The sequence below is a fragment of the Euleptes europaea genome, chromosome 6, assembly GCF_029931775.1.
Source record: "Euleptes europaea isolate rEulEur1 chromosome 6, rEulEur1.hap1, whole genome shotgun sequence".
Lineage (NCBI taxonomy): Eukaryota > Metazoa > Chordata > Lepidosauria > Squamata > Sphaerodactylidae > Euleptes > Euleptes europaea.
The window spans coordinates 75,153,100-75,178,392 of NC_079317.1; the positions used below are offsets into that span (position 1 = coordinate 75,153,100).

Genomic DNA, 25,293 nt, shown 5'->3' on the forward strand with positions numbered 1-25,293 from the left:
TATTGTTTCTCTAAATAGTAACTCTTTATGGGAAATATATAGGCTGAGATCAACATTCAGAAAGCTCTCAGGGGAAGTATATGTCTACATTTGGAGCGGTGAACTCTAATTTGGAGAACTGGGTTTGATTCCCCACTCCTCCACATGAGTGGAGGACACTAATCTGGTGAACCGGGTTGGTTTCCCCACTCCTACACATGAAGCCTTCTGGGTGACCGTGGCCTAGTCACAACTCTTAGAGCTCTCTCAGCCCCACCTACCTCACAGGGTGTCTGCTGTGGGGAGGGGGAGGGAAGATGATTGTAAACTGGTTTGATTCTTCCTTAAGTGGTAGAGAAAGTCGGCATATAAAAACCAACTCTTCTTCTATCTTCCACATGTACATTTTTATACTGCTAATTGCAGACAATAGTTCATGTATGTGGGAAGGCATTGTGTTGCCTTAGACAGCTATGTAATCAACTGTGTGCATCATGCATAATGATGCTTGTCCCATTATTGGCTGCTGACAAATGCTAATATTTATTATTTATTATTATGAAATATTCTGAAAACATTCTTTTCAGAGGACCCTTAAATGATGCATGCCCTGCCCATAAATTTGAGATGTATGAAAATGTCAGAATTTTCCACACATCAATCAGCAATGAATAACTGCTGGTTGGTTATGGTGTGGTGACTGATGCTGACTGGACAAAAGTGGTGCATACACTGAAAAATAGACCTTGTTTGATAATGCATACCCTGTTCCCAACCTTGAGATATATGTGAATTTGTCTGCAATCCAGTCAGTTCTGAGCATGTGCCAACTGTAATTATCACACTAAGAAAACAGCAAATGGTGAATTCCACTTACTGCATAGATGCCAAAGGTACACATAAACATAAAATCCAGATGGTTTTAAATTGTGAACAGGTCAGCTCTTCGAGAGGGGATTGATTTTATATGTAGATTGGCATTGTAAGGAAGGGAAACTATGGCCATTTATGCATGGGAAGTTTGCGTTGGGTTTACTGCTCTTCAGATGCAGTTTTCTGATCTGAATTCTCAAAAATCTATGCATGGGGGCTGTCTGCCCTGAAGAAAGTCCAGGAAGAGGAACAGGAGGAGGAGGAGGAGGAAGAGGAAAAGGAAGAGTTGGTTTTTATATGCCAACTTTCTCTACCACTTAAGGGAGAATCAAACTGGCTTACAATCACCACTACACCATACTGGATTGTGATCAATTATGCATCCCCAGTGAAAATGTGGAGCTTCTGAGTCCCTACCCTTGAAAACGTTGCTTTGTAATTGGCTGTAGTGTATTGTTTTTTAAAAAGTCACCAGCCCCTGCCAGCCCCACAGCGAGATTCCTCTGAGTGGGTATTTTACAACCAAAGCAAAGAAGGGTTCAGATCCCCCTCCCTCAAATCAATTTGTTACTGGGTATCTCACTGTAGGAATCATAAGAAAACTCCTGCTGTGAAACTGACGGGGGGGGTGGGGATCAGCCCAACTCTGTTCGCTCCCCGATGTCTATAAGCACTTGCTGTGAAATTGACCAAGAGGAGGGGAAAACCAGGCCAGGATGGTGGAAAATCTAGTCTTGGTCACCCAGCACCCCCCCTCATTTTTAGTGCAATTTTATCAGAAAAAACACAACAAATGTAAATATAAATAAAGAGCGGCTGAGGGAAAGATCCTATGTCCTCCCTCCTATTTGGGCAACTCAGTGGTAAATTGCCCAAATTGGGGCGGGGAGAAAATGCAGGGTCTTTCCCCAGGCTTTCCCCCACCAGCCCCATAGCAGTATTCTTTCATTTGATATGAACTGAGCGGCTATTTTACAGCCAAAGCTGAGAAGGATCTCCCTCCACCACCACCAATTTGTTTCTAGCTATCTCAAAGCAGGGGTTTGTTCTAAGTATCCTCTTGACAAACCTGCCCTAGCAACAACAACAACAACCCCTCGCTGCTGAAACTGACCAGAGAGAATGTGTATGAGAAAAGAGGGGGGGGGGAGAGGACAGCCGGCTCCATTCCCTGAGATCTTAAAACGCTCGCTGCAGAAACTCACCAAAATGGCTTGTAGGGGAGGTGTTAGATAAGGGAGGTACAAGTGAGAATGGGCATGGCGAGAGAAACCCAAAGTTAAAGCTATGCACAGAAACAGCATCGATTTGCAGCAATTTGGACTTGGAGCAGGCTTTAAATTCATGGCAAAATTCAGCATCCTGAAACTCCGAAGAAAGTGCAGGATGGGAATGAAGTGACTTCTGATGGTCGGAAAAATGATGCATAACTCCAACAAAGCCATGAAGCAGTCTAGTGGAGAATGCAAGGCAAAGAACCTTGCAAAAATGGCCTGTGGTTTTCCATAATTTTATAACAAGAATAACAACATTGATAGATAAACAATTTTTTTCAATGTTCATGATGACCCAAAGAGTCATTCTATACTTTGAGAATATGGGAAAAGAATGAACACCAGCTAAGCAATGGGTCACAACCATTTTATCTTCATATTGTCCTCTTTAATTGTGTAACAAGGTTTCAGTCCTTGTTCTTAACATCTCCTGGCCAGCACATTCCTCTTTCCTTCCTTCTAATCAAGGTAAGGCTTTCTGTCTCAGTTCTTTCTACATTACTGTGGTGGTGGAAAGCACCATTGCAGCCAACTTATAGTGACCCCATAGGGTTTCCAAGGCAATAAATATTCAAAGGTGGTTTGCCATTGCCTGCCTCTGTGCTTCCTCAGTGGTCTCCCATCCAAATACTAATCTGGGCTGACCCTGCTTAGCTTCTGAAATCTAGCAAGATTGGGCTCGCCTGGGCCATCCAGGTCAGGGCAAAACTTTTCTCTTTTTTTTGCCATCAAGTCAAAGCTGACATGGTGATCCCATAGGGTTTTTAAGGCAAGAGAACATTCATTCATTTATATAAATGCAGATAAGAATGCTGCCAAGCTTTGTTATACCAGGTACATCCTGCTGATTTTATGATAGCCAGTAGCTATTTAAATTGGGTTTATTCCATTTAGGGAGCGCTTTCCCTTAAACTTTTAGGGACACCACTATCACCTGTCCTTACCTTTGAAAGTGGCATGGAATACAGTGCAGGGGGCAAGTATGTCAGTGTAAGACCATTTCCGCAACCAGTAAACCCTCAGCAAACATGTCATACTTGTCTACATACAGACCATCTTTTGTGTGGCTTACCTCAGTGTAAAAAAAAGTCTCAGATGAAAAGAGGCATTTGGAGTCCAAAAAGCAGAATATGTTGAAAGAAAGGGAAAACAATCCCCACAAGATGTTTGCACTTGCAAAACTCTTTGATCACCAGTGTGTTGATAGGCCATCAAAACTAAGCTTCTGTCCATATTTTGTAACTCTCTGCTCTAAGGGTATCTGTCTACTGGATGAAGAATACCTTACCGATGCAGTGACCACTGGAAAGGTGCTTTCGTTTTCTTTATCTAAGTGAATAAAATTCATTTCTGGTGACAGACGGTCCAAAACAATATACTGCCGCATTTCCCCAATTAAACTGATGTAGAGAATTATTCCTAAAGCGTCCACTAAGGGGAGTGTGATTCTGGACCAGCCTTTCTGGTTTCTATGACAACCAAGGGGAGTAGAGTCTTCCAAGCTGAGCGCTCAGCGAAGCAGGCGCTGGGTTACATAGCCTGCTCCGAATCTGCTGGATTCGATGGAGCAGGGAGCCTGCCTGTTTCCCCTTTTAAAACACCTTGATCCTCTCAAGCTCAATAAATCACTACGGTCGAGATCTCATACATGAAGATGGTTCACCACTCGGGTTCTATTCAGTCCTTTAAGCAGCAAAAAGGTCAGTAGGAGTCTTTTGTCTCTCAGGCAACGTGTGTTCAGTCATTTGGTCTGCATGCCCTTGCAGTATTCTCATGTTCCAGCATAGCCGCTGCTGAAAACATTCAGCGCTCGATGCAATGCAGCCGCTTTTTTAAACTCTTGCAGCAAGTTAAAATGCTCTTTCCTCGAGACCTTGAAATGGTTCTTTGGGGGGAAAGATCCCTCCACCACATGAAACATTCTTTTTTCTGGGTATCAAAAGAGGATTTAAGCGACCTACTGGTAATCGGTCAGAGATCTGTTTGTCACAGGGAATTCTTTCTTATGCAATTACGAAGCTCATTGCAGTGCTTAGATAAAGAGTCTGATGTTGCGGTCCTTCAGCATTGCAGAATTCTTCCTGTCTTTGTATTTTTATACCATGGGATGCAGTTTGCCTTAGCAAATTGTTGGAGAAATGAGAATGTTTTATCTGCCTCACAAGCATGCTTGTACCTATGTTGGATTATGGGAACAGTTCCAGTAGCTAATCAGCCAAAGTTTATTCAAGATTTTACTCCGACTTTGTAGGATAAACTACTGAGCTTCTCGCTCCTTTGAAAAACGACACATTCACAGTGTGAGGGAGAAAACTAATGTATGGAGAAGCCTTCCAGAGTGAAGGGGTTGTCTGGATGACCTGACATTATATCCTACCCATAAGATTTGTATCCCTGTATTTGCAGCTGTGTCTTAAAATAGAAATTGAGTTTGTGTTCCCATCACAGCTGAATGTTTGCATGCTCTTAATGTCCCTGGTAGTTTTGTAGTATCTACAATGCTTCATCCTCACAAGAAGCAATGAGTTACTGTTCCCATTTTTATGGCTGAAGAACTGAGATTGTGAGATGCTGGCCAGCACAGGGCCTCTAATGGGATGTATAGTCAAGAGCACATCCACCGCTTCCAAAATCAACTGTCAGACCATATTGGCCCTTACGTTTTTTCTTCCATAACTGTTTACTGAAATTTAGTACCAAAGGGATCACACACACATGCACACAAGCTTAATCTTGTTTTATATCTTGACCCGATGAAATTAGTTAGGAAAATAAATGGTATGGGTATTTGTTGCCAGTAAGTTGTTTTCCAAAATACATTTTTGTAGAAAAAATTTCAGTACTCATCACAGTGATTCAAAGTTTATGTAAAACTAATACATAAATTTTCTTGTTTTTCCCCCACTCCCTTTCAATTGCTCTTTTTCAATACATTTCCAAACTTTGTATGGAAATGTTGAACCTGGATTTGTGAATAATCACACTTCTTTTTTCCAAGTTTCCTGGGGAGTTATAAGATGCTATTCTTGGACAATCACAAACTCATTTAAGTTCGTCCTGTACTTTGTCACAACCAGATCTATCCAACCATTAATGTTATGATAGGCTGGAGATATGCATGAATTGTAGGCTACTTTGAACACGTCTCTAGGAAGGCATTATATAAATTTTCTAAATAAATCTCCTGGGGAGTTAGGTTCAAACTAGGCTAATTATTATTATTTGGGTTGCCAACTCTTTTCTGAAAGGGTTGTTCCTGTGCCTTTTATAATTCCATGAATGAAAAACAGAAATTTAGCAGGCAAAGCTTTCCCCTGTAATTTTTCTCTTCAACCCAAAGAAAACTCTACCTGATAAATGTTTATCAGACATCTGTGAAAGGAACAGGAGCACTTGCAATGAAATATTGGCAACTTTAAACATGATTTCATTACCATTTAGTTGAAATAATACATTTTGTGTTTATTTTCCTAAATGTATAACTTTTTATATGCCAAAAAAGCTTAAGGAAATTATTAGCAGGTTTAAAAAGTCAGTTAAAATGGAATTACATTATAATGTATATTAAAAACCCAGCAATCAACTGGCGGAATCATAGCTTATAAAAACAAATTTTAAAAGACTGCATAGTGGTTCCTAAAGATGCAGGAGCTCGGGGCTTCAGTTTTCCTAAGCAGGAAGAATACTAAACTAGTATTAAAGCCATTTTTCTTAAGCTTTATAGTATACATTTTTCCTACCTAGAAAGAAAAAACCTTTGCTATTTGTCTTCTTTTCTTGTTCCATTTTCAAATTGCAGTTTTCTCAGACTATTTTCTAAAATAAAGAAGGCATGATTATCATGCAGTGAGATCCTATCTATACTTATAAATCCCACTGAGTGCAATTGGACTTCTTCCTGAGTAGTATGGAGGAATGTTGACTTGTTTTCAGGTAGTGAACAAGCTCATTTCTTTTGCTCCACTGTCATTTCTGATCAAACATGTTTAGCGATTTTTCAAGAGCTGCAAAACCCACAACTGGGGAGCAGAGATGATACTGGTATAAATGTGAGCACTATATACAATGATGTCTCCTATCTAAACAGTTTCAGTTTGCGGGGGGGGGGGACCTGTATCAATAGGGTTTCCAGGTTACTCTTCACTACCAGTGGAAGGTTTTTTGGGGTGGAGAGGAGGGCGTGGTTTGGGGAGGAGAGGGACTTCAATGCCATAGAGTCCAATTGCCAAAGCAGCCATTTTCTTCAGGTGAACTGATCTCTATTGGCTGGAGATCAATTGTAATCGCAGGAGATCTCCAGCTAATACCTGGAGGTTGTGGAAGTTCAAAGGAAAAATTCTCAGTACACAGCCACGGCATACTCAATATATACAATTTTAACAATATGTTTGTTAAAATTGTTAAAATTGTATATATTGAGTGTACAGTGGCTGTGTACTGAGAAATTTTCCTTTGAACTTCCAATATCTGGAGGTTGGCAACCCTATGTATCAAGCAAGTTTTGAGTCCATGTTGGTACATGCATGTGTACATAGACCAGGTAGCTACAGTTTATAGAAACTCATCCAGTATTCATTACTTTGTATAGGATGCCCAGATGCCATGGAAGGCATATATATTTTTAAAGCTGCATTCATTGTTGATGAATTTAGGGATATGACTCATTTACTAATGAGTCTTGATTCCACAATAAAGGATGCTTTATGAGATTCACAACTCCCTGTAGAAAATATCTACTGAATATGTTCAGTAGACACCAATTTTATTTGCCTTGCCATTAGGTACTGTAATATATAATTGAAGTATCTGAGTGCAAGGAATAATTGATGTGGTAATAATACTTAGTATTCATATAGTACTTTTTGTGTTCAGATTCCTTCACACACATTATTGTGACCACCACCGTGTAGTGTACGGTAAAACTATCATTGCACATGGGGGCTAAAGCTGGAAAAGTGGCTTTAAAAAGCCAACTTGTGAGTTTGTGGAAGAAGTTATATTTGAACAGGGGATAGAATACTGTATTCTTGTGGAATACAGCTCATTCTCTTAGCCACACTATTAAAAAGGTAAAGGTCCCCTGTGCAAGCACCGGGTCATTCTTGACCCATGGGGTGATGTCACATCCCGACATTTTCTAGGGTAGGCAGACTTTGTTTATGGGGTGGTTTGCCAGTGCCTTCCCCAGTCATCTTCCCTTTACCCCCAGCAAGCTGGGTACTCATTTCACTGACCTCAGAAGGATGGAAGGCTGAGTCAACTTTGAGCTGGCTACCTGAAACCAACTTCTGTTGGGATTGAACTCAGATCATGAGCAAAGCTTTGGACTGCAATACTGCAGTTTACCACTCTGCGCCACGGGGCTCCTAGCCACGCTATTAAACCTCCTTAAATTGCCACTATCATGCCTAAAAGTCTTTATTTGTTGTGAAAAATAACATTTTAATTCCATAACAGCAAAATATTTCTGAAAGAGCTCCCTATAACTGGGCAATTCACCATGGTTCCTAAAGGTTAAAGGTAAAGGTAGTTCCCTGTGCATGCACTGGGTCATTCCTGACCAATGGGGTGATGCCATATCCCAACATTTACTTGGCAGACAATGTTTATTGGGTGGTTTGCCATTACCTTCCCCAGTCATCTACACTAAAGTAACCTGGGTACTCATTTTATCGACCTTGGAAGGATAGAAGGCTGAGTCAACCTTGAGCCGGCTACCTGAAACTGACTTCTGCCGGGATCAAACTCAGGCCACGAGCAGAGCATTGACAGTCTCTTTTTCCATGGATGTACTCTAATCACCGCATAGTGATATTCTCTGAAACTCAGGGTCTATTTCCATGATATGCTGTTCGCAGTTCACCTTGGGGACTATCGAGCAAATGTACACTGGGAATTCATAGATGAAACTATGATTCCCAAGCATGTGGAGGCCTGATTTGGAATAGAAGGGAAGGGTCTTAGCCTCCCCAGTACCACAAATTATCCAAAGGAGCTAGTATTTACCTTACTGTGTAAATTATATGTAACCCATTGGTAACATGTAGTCCCCAATGGGTCAAAACAGGAGCTCCCCAGGGCAATTTCAGCTCAGAAAACAGCATGTGAGTAAGGCTTCAAGCACCCTCTCCTCTTGCACCATAGTCCCAATCCAAACTGGGTCCCACACATCTGTGAATCAAGTTTGACCAAGGATCTCCCACCACATATCTGCTTGACAGTCTCTGGGACAGACCCAGGGACATACCTGGGAATAATGTTACCATATAATTAGGTCCTCAGTTGTTGAAGGGGTAGGGTTGCCAGGTCCCTCTTCACCACTAGTGGGGAGTGGGGCCTGAGGAGGGCGGGGTTTGGGGAGGGGAGGGACTTCAATGTCGTGGAGTCCAATTGCCAAAGCAGCCATTTTCTCCAGGTGAACTGATCTCTATCAGCTGGAGATCAGTGGTAATAGCAGGAGAGAAATCTCCAGCTAGTACCTGGAGGTTGGCAACCCTATGAAGGGGTACAACCTATAAATATAGACTAATATCTCATACTTTTATTGTACCTTTTTTAAATGGTCAGGCCATGGAGTCAATTCACCTGACCCTGATTAAAAGCAAGCAAGCAAACTAACAGACAAAAACTTGTTCCACAGGAGACCCACCACAGGGTGAGATTGTTGAACACACTGATAATTATACTGCCTTTTCTGTTAACTTTTTGAGGCAATCCTACCTGCTGTTGTTTGTGCAAAAGTTTTATTGGGATCAACTAGACAGGAAAATTCAGATGTGTAATTAAGTGGGAATAAAATGTATGCATATACTGAAGGCCTAAATTGAGACAAATAACCCAGTTCTATCTCCTTTGTCTTTTGTGCATTTCTGAGCTCTTCATGTCACAATGTACACTTACATTTCCATAATGCATGCAAAAGCCTGCCCTAAATTCTACTTTATACAAAATCTGTGATAATCTCCTGGAACGGCCAACTGCCCCCGCAGATGTATTCTCTGTGATTCAGCTCCTTGGGGGGAGGGGTGGAAAACAACCTTTATAGGCCTTATTTTTTGAGATTTTGGGTTGTTTTGTTTCACTTAATTATACATGGGGGGGGGGGTTGTAGTTGGCTTGCATGGAAATTTCAATATTTAGCCCAAACAACCCTACATGCAGTTGCTACCTTGAGATGTCACAACAAGCTGCAATTTTTTGCTTCTCCTTTTTCTTCCTTGCTACATGTCAAAGCTTACTGCAAAACTTCCTAGTCTGCTTGAGTTCCAATCCATGGTGATATTCAAACGCATGTTTGGGGGTAGTTTACACCACACAAACCGTGATTCTAAATTGTGATTAAACAGTTAGAATCCCAGTTTATGTAGAGTAAAAAGGGTTGCCAGGTCCCTCTTCACCACTGGTGGGAGGTTTTTGGGGAGGAGCCTGAGGAGGGCGGGGTTTGGGGAGAAGAGGGACTTCAATGCCATAGAGTCTAATCGTCAAAGTGGCCATGTTCTCCAGGTGAACTAATCTCAATGGACTAGAGATCAGTTGTAATAGCAGGAGATATCCAGCTAGTACCTGGAGGTTGGCAACCCTAAGAGTAAACAAAATCTAGATTATAGAGATGCACACATTTGGACATTGTGGCGAACTGGAACTTGGTCAAGCTGGACGTTTTGCAACAAATTCAGCATAGGAAGGGAGCTCAATGTACAAAAGACAGGTGGCATACACAAGAGGCGACTTGAAGGCACTTAACATACACACACATACACAAGAACAACAACAAGTTGTGTTATGCCCAATCACAGTTTAATTCAGCGATGGCTTACATACATGGTGGAGTGTTTCTGCCCATGGAGCATGACTTTCTCACCTTCTCCCTCCCACAGCAGCCACAAATATCTTCTACAAACGTTGTTCCTGCGGCCAAGAGCAGCATTTCAGGTTGTGCCCAGAGTGGGAGATGACAATGTTGAGCTCTGTGGACCCAAACCAATCTCATAAAAAAGATAGTAACAAGCACCCCGAATAAAGGCAGGAGTCCATAGCATGGGTTCAATTAGTTTATTAAAAATTATTAAAATTAGTTGATCTACACCATCAGCAATTAAATATGCTACTATTTAATGGAGTGGGCTGTGCTAGGCAACCTAACTATTGATCTATAATCTAGGTTATAGAGATGCACACATTTGGACATTGAGATGAACTGGAACTTGGTCAAGCTGGACGTTTTGCAGCAAATTTTGCATAGGAAGGTTGGCAACCCTACTAACCATGGCTGCCTTTGTTTTAGCAAATCCACCCTGGCTCTGAACTCAGCCAGTAGCTTCTGCTGGCCTTGTTTAACTCACATACACATAATGTGCTGAGAGGTGCCGAACCCTTTCCCTTTTGTCAGATGTGCTTTAAAGCCATGATAAGGTTCAGAAGGATGTTGCTCAACACCAAGAGCACTCTTTCTCAAGCCCCATGCCACTGCAAAGCCAATGATGGTCTCTTCAGGACACACCCTCCATCATGCCCAATGGCTCAGGGTGTTCACTGCTCATCCCATGAGAAACCTGCCATTTTCCTGCCAAATAGTTATGGGCTAAAAGAGTCAAAGCCTAATTAATCTAATCTCGCCCTCGTCGCCCAATCATCATGAAGCAAGTGAAAAAAAGGCTCCCCTGACAGCCAATCAGGGGAAACCCAAACAATTTCTACTTGGCCTTGGAACGGGCCCCCATGATAGTCAAGGGAGGGAGGGTGCATCAGGAACAGGGAGCAAAAGCCTGCTAGGAAGGGGTGAGGCTTGAATATAAAGCCCATTCCCTTGTGCTTTCCTATTGGAAAGCCCATAGTCAGCCATCCAACTGGAGCGGTGAACTCTGATCTGGAGAACCAGGTTTGATTCCCCACTCCTCCATATAAGTTGCAGAGGCTAATCTGGTGAACTGGATTTGTTTCCCCACTCCTACACATGAAGCCATCTGGGTGACCTTGGGCTAGTCACAGTTCTCTTAGAGCTCTCTCAGCCTCACCTACCTCACAGGTTGTCTGTTCTAGGGAGGGGAAGGGAAGGTGATTGTAAGCCAGTTTGATTCTCCCTTAAGTGGTAGAGAAAGTTGGCATATAAAACCCAACTCTTCTTCTTCTCATGCCTTATTTGAAGAGGGGCTGGGGCAAATAGATTCCCCAGCTTTAATGCTGGGAATACGTCTTTTCATAAGGGTAGTTACAATCAACCTTGAAAAAAACACACCTGTTTCACAAGACATCTTGAGATGGCACATTACCTCACAAGGTAAATTTCTTACCAGTTAAAAGAATGATACTAATGGTAGTTACAGATGGCCATTTGGAACCTGAATTGTTCTCTAATTGTAATTATCACTTTACAAGAAATAGGTCACCAAGCTACCCCAAAGTGAAAGAAACTCATTGTGCTGTACACACGAACACATGAAGCTGTGTTATACTGAATCAGACCCTTGGTCCATCAAAGTCAGTACTGTCTACTCAGACTGGCAGCGGCTCTCCAGGATCTCAGGCTGAGGTCTTTCACATAATCTACTCACCTAGTCCCTTTAACTGGAGATGCCGGGGATTGAACCTGGGACCTTCTGCATGCCAAGCAGATGCTCTACCACTGAGCCACGGTCCCTCTCCAATTGTACCAGTTCCAAACATCAGGAATGTTTGACATCTGGCGACCAGATCCCCTCCAATCAATCGATCTGTATAAGGTGCTTGTCTTATTACATGAGACAAATCAAATGTAATTGATATCCTAGTGTTATTTTCAGAATCTATAAAACACCAGTGTACTGTTTGTGAGAAGAATAACAGTCCATTAAGATCCATCTGTTTAAAGACGGCCAAAGTGCACCTTTATATAATAACCCCTTAATGTTAGGAATTAAAATTACATGAAACAAAAGAAGCAAGCATCTTTTTAAAGACAATGTTAAAAAATGTTCTACTGCAGCAAACACAAGGAGAGATCAATTACTCAAGAGGATATGAGTTCTGTGAACAGGGTGCCCAGTCCTGTATTTTTTCAATAGATCAGGTGTGTGGCTAGGGTTGCCAGCCTCCAGGTACTAGCTGGAGATCTCCTGCTATTACAATTGATCTCCAGCCAATAGAGATCAGTTCATCTGGAGAAAATGTCTGCTTTGGCAATTGGACTTTATGGTATTGAAGTAGTCCCTCCACTCCCCAAACCCGACCTTCTCAGTCTCTGCCCCAAAAACCTCCCTCCGGTCGCAAAGAAGGATCTGGCAACCCTATGTGTGGCAGTGTTACCCAAATCACTATACACATGAAGGTCCTGTAAGTAGCAAAACATCCCCTTGCTAGCACAGAGCAAGCATGTGTTTTGGGGAGTAAAAATGTATATGGGATCTTAACCGTTGGGTGTACCAAGGTCCAAATTCCGACCGAATAAGCTTTCTTAAACAGATCAAGGATTTTATTTAACTTACAGAAAAGAAACTAAGTTCAGTTGAGCAATAAAATGGAGGCATACAGAAGGATAAAATACGGATAAAATCCCCAAACCTTTCCCTAATAAACTGCCTAACTGGGAAAAACTGAATAGAGGGAAAAGAGACATACAAGCCAAGTCTGGGAGAAGTGGGAGAGGTTTCTTGGTGGTGGTGAAGCAGCATCTGGAGCTGAAATTGACCAGGCAAGGAAAGAAAGCATAGCAAAGAGGGTCTGAAGAGGCAGAGAGGCCAACCATAAAGTGGCGGGGGGGGGGTAAGTGGATGAGTCCAAACTGCTCTCAAAAACTTGAACCGAGGGGTTACTCTTTGTACCTTTTTACCAAGAATGAGGAGGGAAAGAGGTGTTGGCATTGGAATGTTAGATGGACGAAAAGTCAGTTTTTACCCTATTAAGGCAAGAAATTAGATACTTACATCAATACCTATTTCCCCAACAGCATAAACTGATTGGCCACATGTCATGGGAAGAAGGAGAGACCATGATTCCCTCAGAGTTCTTCACCCTCTCAGTCCCTCAACACTTGCTCCAAAACAGTGAATAGCTAAGAGATCTCAGTGCCCAAGATGCATGCTCCTGAGGAATCCCAGCCCTCTTTGGGAAATACCTCCCTCCTGTAGGCTGCCCCCACGCAAGATACCCTATGGTCTCTGCTTCTCCCCCCCCCAGGCCATATCTAGGGGGGCAAGGAGGGCAGCCACCACCCCTGTGGCATGCAGATGGGGTGACAGAACTGCCTCTCCTACCCAGCCCACTCCTCCTGTAGGAGAGGCAGTTCTGCCGCCCTCTCTGCAATCCACAGCTGCCCTCCTTGCCCCTCAGCTATCCCCCCCAGTCACCTGAAACACGGGATTTGCATGTGTGTGTACATGCTTGAATATATCCAAGGGAACTAGGTGCCTGGGTAAGAGATTTAGTGCAGTCAGTGCACCTTATCAGAAAAGGCTTTTATTACTAACTAGCATGCATTCTAAGGAAAAAGCCAACACAGATGAAATGGGTAAATATCAGCATAAAGCTGGAAGTGGGGAGAGTACCAAAAAGTAAACTCAAAAGGGAATAGCTAACTGATCTGTATTGGGCATGATGTAACCTAGGCATTCTTTTTTCTGAATAATGACACATAATGGCAAAGCCTTAGCAAAGATGGCTCTCCAGCCTTGGCACAACATAAGCCTTTGCTCACTCCTATCCCATCACACTTTGCCGAACTTTTCCCAACCCGACAGACTATTTTAACCCTTTGCCTCTCAGCTAGGAGGGGCTCTGTGGGGCCAGTACTTACTCTGCTCCCTGAGTCCCAGCAAACCTTCTTTTCCCAACCCCACAGTGTTTTGTACCATTGATTTTTAGGGCTCCAAGCTGGATATATTAAAACCTATCCATCCTGGCTGGCTCCCTGGTGACAAGCTAGCTATCTGGTACATGTTCCCTCATACATTGTTCATTGTATAGGTCATCACCTTCCTTTGTAAGTGTAACAGCATGGTGTAGTGGTTAAGAACGATGGTTTGGAGTGGTGGAGTCTGATCTGGAGAACCGGGTTTGATTCCCTGCTTCTCCACATGAGCGGCAGAGGCTAATCTGGTGAACTGGATTTGTTTCCCCTCTTCTCCACATGAAGCCAGCTGGGTGACCTTGGGTTAGTCACACTCTTTCAGCCCCACCTACCTCACAGGCTGACTGCTGTGGGGAAGGGAAGGTGATTGTAAGCCGGTTTGATTCTGCCTTAAGTGGTAGAGAATGTCGGCATATAAAAAAACCAAGTCTTCAGCTCCAGCTCTTCAGCTCTTTTAACAGCAGGGTTCACATAGGGGCTTATTTTCCTAAGGCGAACAGCTTTTCATCCATGATGGGAGACTTTAGCCTTTCCTTTCCTTTTTTCATGGTCCTGATTCAACTTGGGCCCTGTGTACTTCTTTCAGAAAGAGAAATGCTGGGAGCTCTGTGTTGTCATGTCCTGGCTTAAACAGGACTGGAAGAACTTAAAGATAACTGCTGCAACATAATTTGCTTTTAGAACCATTTTCCAGATGTTGGATGCTGGAGCTCTGTCGATGGATCACCAAGCTGCTGGAATAAATGCCTTGTTGCCCCATTATCTCTAGAAGTGCTTTTCAGAAGGTGGTTCTGAAGGTGGTTTTTGTGTGGAGGTTTCAAGGAAGTGAGAGATTTGATTTCATACAGGTGTATCTCTCACTTCCTTGAAACGTCCACACAAAAACCACCTTCTAATGACCCCCCTGGGATCTATGATTACCTTTTCTATGATTCACCCTTTCTCCTTCAGAAACTGAAAGCCTACACCTATGTAACTGGAATGGCTGTACATTCTTCCCATTTATCCCCTCTCTTCCCTGTGTAGTGTCCCATGGCAAATATTAGACTGTAAACCTATTGAAGCAGAGGCATGACTTTTTGTGTTACATAAAGTGCCATACACAGTATCTTCGTGAAAAGATTCAGGGAGTATTGGTTTTACAAATTAGTTAAAGCATGATGGGATTTTAAAAGCCTTACTAACCTAGAAAGAAATATTCTGAACGATAGCAGCTGGGTGATAGTGGTATGCTCCATTTCCTAGACCCAATCTTAGATTTCTGTTACTGATCTATAAAGTGCTTAGCTGCTTTAGCAAGAAATCACTTTCCCCCTGTGTCCTGTCTAGGGTTGCCAACTCCCAGGTGAGGCCTGGAGATCTCCCAGAAATACAGCTGATATCCAGATGACAGAGATCAGTTTCCCTGGAGAAAATGGCTGCTTTGGAGGGTGGACTCTATGCCTTCCCATTACCCTCCCCAAGCTCCACCCCCAAATTTCCAAGGATTTCCCAACCTGGAGCTGGCAACTTTAGCTCCTGTCACAATCTGCCCACAAAGAAATGGCAGTGACAAGAATAGGGAGAGAGGCATTTTCCCAACTGTGATATCTATTCCCTTAATAGCTTGCCAGAGGTAGTGCCTAAACACCATCCACAGCCATTGCTGATAAGTCTTTATTAGGGATTGCTTTTTCAGAGTGCTATTTTGAGGATTGACTCAATAAAGGAAGCCACAGCCCTCAGTTTGCAAGATCTGAGCAAGGCTGTCAAAGATAGGACATTTTGGAGGACATTGATTCATGGGGTCACCGTGAGTCGGAAGTGACTTGACAGCACTTAACACACACACATTTTGAGGGCAGCTTGAAGTAATTTTTGTTCATCAGTCTTCGCTGCTCCCAATATTCTTCATAACTAAGGTAACTCTGGGGGGGGGGTCCTTTTGATAATTTACAATAACATTTTCTGCATATTTGGGGACAGAACCCCGGTACCTAGAGACCCATACATTGTTTATAATGACCTGGTTTTCCTTTTCTCATGACTGCCGTGACAGCTGCCTGCTATTATTATAATGAAAGGTTAGGGGCTAAAGCTGGCAACTCTGGGATGGGAAATTCCTGGACATTTGGGGCGGCACCTGAGGATAGTGGGGTTTTGAAAGGGGAAGGACCTCAGTGAAGTATAATGCCAAAGAGTCCACCCTCCAAAGCAGACATTTGCTTCAGGTGAAGTGATCTGTGTTGCCCAGAGATCAGTTGTCATTCCAGGCGATCTCCAGGCCCCACCTGGAGGATGGCCACCCTATTTAGGGGCCAATGAAGTATCAAAGGAGAGGGAAGCAATTGGGAAATCCCACCTTACCTCTCAAAAATTTCCCCTTCAAAATTCTGTTGCTTCAGCAGCATTCGCAAACTAATTTCTCCTCCACCCTTTTTTCTGTAATTACTTTCAACATTCCATCCCTTCTGAAGCATTTTTAGTTCTTGTCGGGGTGGTGTTTTAAGCCTTGTGGGCTTTTTTGGGGGTTAATTTACAAGGTAATATATTGTTCCATACCTGAAGAGTCTCTTGAATAGATAGAGGCCCCTATCTTGCCCACAGAGGGCCTAGTTTGGCTGCTTTCCTCATCCGCATGGAACCAGCCATTTTATTATTAAATGCAGTTCTTATCTGCCTCATCACATGTTCATTAATAGAAACACATTTGTTGTATGCACAAGGTGTGTTGACGTTCCCCTGGTCATCTTTCAGGTACTACCATGGTAGTATCAAAAGATTCTTGCATCCTGGAAAATCCCAGATTTACAAAAATTCTCCGGTGCTTTGATTCTTGCATAAACCTAGCATATTTCAGGATGGGCCACAAGCATTTAACGTATTCTATTTGATGTTCAGTTTGTTTCTGGCATTTATTACATACAAGGCTTTGGAAAGTTGTCTATCAAAATGTAAGGGGAAATACAACTTACTACTTGGATTACATCTAGGGCAATTCTAAGCAGAGCTGTCTTCAATTGACTTAGATGAGTGTAACTTGGCTTAGGAATGTGCTGTCAGTTCTCCCTCCTAACAGATAAGTTTAACAGCATGTTTCTTCCAATCTGCCTGGTGTCCATTTATGACAAACTCATACTTCCTATTGAAACTGATATTTTTATGTGTCTTCTCTGTGCCTGTGTGAACATAGTGTTTCATGTTGTACAAGCAAGTGGAGTTTTCTGAAAGCTGATAGGTGAAGTCATTAAACATTTGCACACCCTCCCACTCTTTTGGAAATGCTGCCCCAAATTCTGCAGAGAATAGAAAGCAATTCTGTAAATTTCCACCACCTGTCAAGAAAACAGAAGAAAAAAGGGGAAAATCAGCTCTACAATTGGAAAGATATGTGTGCAAGAAACCAGTTAACCCTTAATCCTTTGGTGTATAGATCTAAAAATTATCTAAAAGGCAGGAAAATTTGTTAGCTATTCTGTTAACATAATATTCATGATAAAGCTTTCCATGTGATTATTTCCCCCTCACTTCAAAAGGTTGGGTTCAAATATTTTGCTTTCAAATTGTGATCTTTCAATGACTCTACTGTTGTTTCCAAGGTGCCACCTTGTCCATGTTTTCTTGAAATCTTGACTGACTGCAAACTTTATGCTTCTTTAAAAACAAAACAAAAAGTTGATGTCTGCCACTGGTTCAAGGCGAGAATGATGTATGCAAGAAAAGTGTTTGTGACACTCACTGAAGCTACTTGTGAATTTTTATTTTAAAATAGTTTATGCATCTCTCATCAGAAGTTCAGTTCTATATCAAAAATATCAAGCAGTAATAATCCTTCAAGTCACTATGTACATAGAAATGCAACTAAGATACTTTCCTGTTTAGCACTGCCCCTGTGGAAAGAGGATAACATGCTCCATTGAGGAAGTGGCTATGCAGGGCTTTAGATCTGGACAGGCACACCTGTTGCTCCATTACCCAACTCCTAAACTTCAGCACCAGGAAAAGCTCCCTCTGAAGATTATTGCTGATGGTCAAGTATATAACTGTGGATGGGGATTGCCCCAGTACTAGGTCCTCATCACAAACCTTCTTAGCCTAACAGGAGGGAACCTTTCTAACTGAAGTGAAATCTGTTGTGGTAAGGTAGATAGATGGTTGGACTTATGATTTGGATGTAGATTTAAATCTGTCCACAGTATCTTTTTATTGGAGCATCCAGAATTTGCTCTATTTGATGACTAACACCTTGACTTGGCTGCATGTATGCGGGATAGATTCCATTAATCTGCTCTGCCCAAAGCTGCCATGCTAGTTGGCCTAGGGCAATCTCTTCAGCTTAGCAAAAGTTTATGCACGGCATTAATGGAACAGCAGTGCTCACAGACAGCAGTTTCCCTGCTGGGATAAATTCTGTGGCAAGGCAAGTGGAGCCTGCAGTACTGTTACCCAAACAAAGTGTAGCAGCGGAATACATCACAATAAGGAGGAAATACTATGTAAAGGTACAGACAGCAATGGAGTCATAGCAGCCCAAATGAGGCTGAACCTATATATTGGTATGTCTGGAGAAATAAGGTTCTAAGAGCCTCTTACCATCTACAGTTCCAACTTATCAAGATAGACTTGTACAGAAGGAAAGGTTCTAGAAATCTTATCAATATCATCCTCTGATGGTCCTTCCTATTCATGCACCTATGTGCGGAGGAGGGGAACAAAAGAGGTGTTTTAAGAACTTCTTTATTATCAGGATCCATTTATTCTGTAAATAGTTCCCCCCCCCATCAAGTCACAGTGGACTTATAGTGACCCCATAGGGTTTTCATGGCAAGAGACCTCAGATGTGGTTTGCCACTGCCTGCCTCGGCATAGCGACCCCGGTATTTCTTGGTGGTCTCCCATCCAAACAAGAACTCTAGCCCTTCCAAAACGTAGCAAAAATTATCATCTGTTTGCTGAGCAGGGTGAGTCTCATCATCATCATTCCTTTATTGGCATACAAACACACTACAAAAGGTTACAAAAGGAATGGAAAGGTTAAAAAGTACCCTTTATAAAACGGTTAAAAGGCGGTTACATTAAGAAATACAGTTTGTTGTACTGCCACCTAATTAGCTGTTTGGCGGGCTTTTAAAACAAACTTTAAAAACTGAGCCACCGTCTCCAATATTTGGAGCAGGGTGAGTCATTGAATGACACCAAACATATGGTGGGAAAACTTTAAAGACCGTTTAAAGCTCCCGGCTTGGCAGTGATCTTGCTTTCTGAGGACAAGTGCTCAGCTGAACAGAGCCACGCAGCTGAGACCACTACAAACCACCCATGGAGCAATTAAACAAATATATGGAACAATGCTTATTAGACAAAGGGCAAATTAATATTAACAACACGCATTTCACAAGGTCATGGTTTCAGTTCACTAGGCTAGGCCAATAGTATAGCAAGTGGCAAACATTTTTGGCTTCAGTAAGATACAACAGTCAGCTAAAACGGGAGAGGCTTTGCCTGCTGAGCATTTGGATTATTGGCTCTATATTGAGTTCATTAGGAAGGCATTGTTGCTTTCATTAATCAACATCAATTGCATGGCCTTTTGAGGCTATTTTAATGCAAAATGTTGCCTCTATTTAATTGGTGTTTTTTCTCTAAATCCTGGTGGTTTGTAATGCACAGATTCCACAAAAAAGCTTTAGGCATTATCAATGCATCATTGGTGTTTAAGTTTAAGGATCGATTCACATATTGATTGCTGAGATAGAAAAATCTTCACATGTAGACTGCACCAATTCGCTTCACATAAGGTTTAAGTTCTCCTGAACCCATCTATACCCACTTGAAGGCACACACAGATGTTCCTTATAGCAAAGAATGTTAAGGATGTAAGATTAAACCAAAATTTTCCAGAAATGAAGACACACATCTCCCATGTAAGTGATGAGAGTTTATTAATGAGCTTTATTCATAGCTGATCTGCATATTATTAAAGATTTCCATGTCATTAGTGCAAGTTGCAATTAGCAACCTCAATAGGGTTGCCAACCTCCAGGTACTAGCTGGAGATCTGCTATTACAACTGATCTTCAGTTGATAGAGATCAGTTCACCTGGAGAAAATGGCAGCTTTGGCAATTGGATTCTATGGCATTGAAGTCCCTCCCCTCTCCAAACCCCTCCCTCCACAGGCCCCATCCCAAAAGCCTACCATCAGGGGCGAAGAGGGATCTGGCAACCCTAAGCCTCACCCCTAGGGTTGCCAACCTCCAGGTAGTAGGTGGAGATCTCTCACTATTACAACTGATCTCCAGCTGATAGAGATCAGTTCACCTGGAGAAAATGGCTGCTTTGGCAATTGGGCTTTATGGCATTGAAGTCCCTCCCCTCCCCAAACCCTACTCTCCTCAGGCTCCATCCCCAAAATCTCCCACCAGTGATAAAGGGGGACCTGGCAACCCTACTCACCCCACTCTGTCCCACCATCACCTCTGGCCTGGCTCATTCCAGACTGCACAGGAAACCATATTTTCATATCAAATTAAACTTTATAACAATGCTGGATTACAGGCCTGACAAAATTAACACTCAGCCTTCTGAAAACAATGCAGAGCAGGTGGGAAAGGCTTTCTTTCTTTCTTTTTTTTTTAATAAATTTTTATTGATTTTTTAAAACTATAAATTCTCCATAATTTTGACAACAATGTAAAAATAGTATCGCAATCACAATTATATTGATTGTTGTCTTAATTACCATTAAACATAAAAGTATAACGACTTCCCCATCACCTCCATCTACCTCTTAATAAAGTATTATTATCCTTCGTTAACATGTACTGATCCTAGCTTTAATTTCATTCTAAAGTTTCATATTTTATAAAGTTTTACATTCTGGATCAGAATAAAAAATAACCTTCCATTATTCCCAGGTCTTGTACATTATCACAATGATTCCTTCAATTCTCCCCTTTTCCCTAGTTTCTCCAACTCCACCAGTTCTAACATTAAAATGATTTAATCCCTTTATTCTTTGTCCCTTTCCATTTGGCTGCATCAAATTGCAGCCATTATAACATAAATTTAATCATACTAAACAACATTCTCTCCAGTATTTTGGGGATATTTCCTGTTTAATCAATCTTATTTCAGTGTAAATCATATCCCAGATCCATATCAAAAGTCTACCCATTCCAGTATACCTTTATATCAATTGATAATCTATATTAGGAGGACTTATTTATATAATCCAAAAGTGATGTCTTAATCTTAATTCCACTACTTCATTAATAGCCATGCCACCCATCCATACTGTCAAAGCCTTCCAATCCAGCAATCATATTTAAGTCCATCCTTTAACCATGGTCTAATACTTCCTTCTGTAACTGAAATAAGCCAGTCAGGTATGGGCACAGGATTTCTTTGTTCTCTCTCATTTCCTCAAACAAGGTGCGTATCCAAAAATAATTCTTTCTGGGCTTCATCTTCATCGTGGCTTCAATCTGTGTTCCTTGACCTGCTCTCTCCTTCCTTATATCCACACGTCCTTCCGTGACTTTTTTAGATGAGAAGTCCATTTCTTGTATGTCTGATCTCTTTATCGCCGACTGGTTACTTTCTTGAACTTCTGTCTTCTTCTTTATATCCTTGTGTTCTTCCGTAACTTTTTGAGCAGAAGAATCCATTGCTTGTATGTCTGTATTTGTAATCATCGTTTGAATTTTCAAGACTTTTATGTCTTCTGTAACCAGATTCAACTTCTGATTACATACCTGTGATGATTGGTCAAGAGTCATCATCACTGAAATCAATTGAGCCATCTGTGTTGAAATCTGTTTTAATTGTTTAATTGTCGCCTCAGAATGTTTAGTAAGCATATCCTGTACTTTTTTTTCCATGGTTGAATTCTGTAAAATTCCCTTTGATTTCATAAGAGCAGGGCTATATATTTAGCCAGATCAGAGAGAGGTTCCAGAATATATAACTTGATTGAATTTGGTGGTCATCTAGCAGGAGACCACTCCAGGTGGTGAGTAATAGAGGGTAGTTCAATGATCAGCTTAATAATTTTTTCGGGTTGAAAAGAGCCAAATTTGGCTTTAAAACAGCTTGATAAAGTTTTGAAATACCAACGAGTTTTACTGGACGCTCTAGGTCGGATCTACCAGGAAGTATTCCGGAAGTTGAATTTGCCACGGACCTTCTACCGCCTCATCTCGATGGTTGTTTCCTTCAGGAGTTGTTTCTGTGTTACTCAAGTGCGACGCGTATCCGGTCCTGCGACTTGTTTCCTGTTGTTATGACTCAAATGATAGAGAGGGTGGTATAGAGGGGCTTCCGGTCTGATGAATCCCTTGCTGCTAACGTGGCAGGAAATTCTTTTTCACCAGAGAATCAGGAAGAAATTCACCCTCCCCTTCCCTCCAAGTTGCTTCTCATTGGTGGAAATTTTAGTCCATCATCTAAGCGTCCTTCCAACTCTTTGTTTTGGTTTAAGCTGATCTATTTGATAAGGCTCCTGCCGCTAATCCAGATGGAATTTACAAATCAAACTTTCCCAATTCAAATAAGGGAGGAGCAGAGGTACTGGGAATATCTTCATCTACCCCCCGGTTGTTCAGTAATGCCAGTAAAAGACGAAGGATTCTTTGTACTCACTTAGGCATCGAGAGGTGAGGTTCTTTTCTTAAAATAGTCCTTATGTTGGTATTAAGGTGGTGGAGGGTAGAGCCTTATGCCAAAGTTGCGTTTTGGCGATTCCTTTCCCTAAGTGCCCTCGCAGGACCAGCGTCCAAAGCTCCGGGGGACTTGTAAAGCTCCCTCAGAGTCTTTGGGAGGTCAAACTGCGTTTGCGGGCTGCAGGGAGTTCCTGCTGTCCGACCCACTTGCAAGGGTCGGATTGGGGTGCATATATCACCCCTAAATTAACGCAAACTTGGATTTCCCCCAGGACAACCTGAGGGAACGTCGTACTCGTCCCAGCACACCACCGGAAGCCGACCGAAAGGCTTTCTTTCAAGACAGTCTGGAGGAAGCCCCCAAATTCCTGGCTGGGCCCAAACAACAATCATCTTATCCCATGTTGCTTGTTACAGGGTATCTGAGAGGGGCAGCAGCAACAACAAAAATCTGCGGATGGAAAGGGGAGCCATAACTACAAGTGGAGGTTTGCTACAGGTTAGGCTTGTCAACTTCCAGGTGGGGCCTGGAGATCTCTCGGAATTACAAATGATCTCCAGACTACAGAAAATGAATGCTTTGCAGGACGGATTCTATGGTTTTATATCCAGTTGAGGTCTCCCTCCCCAAACCTTATCGCCAGCCCTCCTCCCAAATTTCCAGGAATTTCCCAACACAACTGGTAACACTGCCTTATCTTAGGAGCTAGGAACAAAATAGCCAATACCTTTCTGATGGCCAACTGTCCTCACTTTTCTGGAAACATTGTATGACTGAGGATTTCACAAGTTCATTGGGCATTCTGGGTTATTACTGCACTACTCATTTTTTTCCCCACAGCAAAATGACCTCTAACCTCCAAGTTTTCTCTAGATTTTGTCTTTATTATGAAACGTCCTGCGTCTGACAGACATTACTATCATCTCTCTTCAGGAACGCCTGGATACTGCTGTATTCACTCTTACATGAAAGGGTTGGAAATTGTCTCTTAGCCAAATTCTATCTCACTCTGTAAAGCCACTGTATTGAGTGCTAGGGTTAAACAGGGTGAATATCAGGATTCTTGTGGATTTGTGTGTGTGTGTTGGCAAGGGATACTCAGTGCACATGTTTCTCCTCATTACCTTAAGCCTCTCTCAGGATCTGTCATCCTCTAATGTAATGTTTAATATTGCAAGCAGCTGCTTGGTAGCTAGCTAAAATGCTTATATGATCGCTAGCTAAAATATCTATATGATTCTTTCACTAGTACTGACTAATATAGTATATTACTAACAATATTTTTGCAGTTCTAATGAAAGATTGAAAATATTTTTTCAGATACTGGCATCAGGGTTGCATGGGGTTCCAACTGAGTATGCAGTCTTTAGCTATCATTTAATCTTTGGGTATTTTTTTTCTTTATATAATCCTCTAAATTACAAGCATAAATAACACAGAGATAGAGTTTATGGCATCACAGTGGAATGACAGTGTTCTGACTAAACCATTTCTGGAGCCCTCCCAAAATTCTGCATAAAATACAAGAGCTCCTAAAGCTTCTAGTTTTGTGTGTGTGTAGGAGGGGGAGTATTATTCCTGAGGTATGCTGAGCAGTCACTCCATCCTTATTTTAGCATTAACAGGATTGCCTTTTGGGGAAGATGCTGGTAGATGATTTAAAGTTAATAATTCTAACAAAGTAAAGTTATTGCTTCATGATACCATGAAAGTCATCTTTTCAGCTAACTTAAAGAATTTTGGCAGTATTTGTTTGACAAGTTAGTTGGAAATTTAATTAACACCATATAGGTGCGTTTTCATTCACTTGAAAAAACACACATACAGTTAGAATAAAGCCGTTACAATAGAGTTGTATATTATAGAAATATCTGTTTTTTAAAAAAAATTAAGGGACACTACTTAACACTGGAAACAGGTTCTAAAATGGATGATCTAAAAAGAGATGTCATGGAACTGAAAAAGAACCACTTTCAAATGTTTCCAAGATCTAATACATACATGATAAAATACCACAAACATATTATTATTTGTTTGTTTCGAGGTTATCCAGCCAGGTTTATATGCCTAGATTGTGATAGTGGGTAAATGGTGTGTTTGTATTATGCTCCAAAATCATGTCCTAACCTGATGAAACAACAGAATTGAGGGCAGGACTAGGGCTGTTGATTAAAGGTTTTTTTTGGTAAAATTCGGGTTGGAGTTTATTGGCCATTTTTTTTCGGGAAAACCCAAATGCTGAATTTCCTATACTGGTAAAGATAGGAATTCACCTTTAAATTTGGGTTTCCTGAAAAAATTGGCCATTTAAACCCTATGGGGGCTTTTTGCTGCTTTCTGTGGCTCCTGGGGGGCATTGTTTCAGGTAGAAGTCCCAAATTTTCAGGGTAGCTAGAAGGGACTCTCCTTGCAAGTTCCCCCATGTTTGGTAACGATTGGGTCTGGGGGTCCGGAGTTATGGGGTCTGGAAGGGGTCACCCCCATCCTCTTCCATTAAAATGCATTGGCAAAGTGGCTGTGTTCAGATGCTTTAGTGTGATCTTTGCAATGTATCTCAATGGAGAAGCCAGGCTTTAAATGGTGGGAAAGTTCACCCCATGCCTCCATAGAGATACAATGTATCCAGATACATGTATTCATGTATTCTGTTCATGCTTTACCAGTCCCAGGCCTAGACCTTCTTATGTTCTGCAAGGTTATTGTA

At 41.8% G+C, this 25,293-nt stretch overlaps 1 protein-coding gene across 1 annotated transcript in view; it reads left to right on the top strand.

The window, feature by feature from the left end:
- The first annotated feature begins 3,660 nt into the window (after positions 1-3,660).
- Positions 3,661-25,293, top strand: part of ANO3 (anoctamin 3) — a 195,094-nt gene continuing 173,461 nt past the window's right edge. The window contains exon 1 of the mRNA XM_056851112.1: positions 3,661-3,826. Within this exon, the coding sequence (XP_056707090.1) occupies positions 3,775-3,826 (52 nt within the window). The 5' untranslated portion in view covers positions 3,661-3,774. The remainder of the gene's footprint in view (positions 3,827-25,293) is intronic.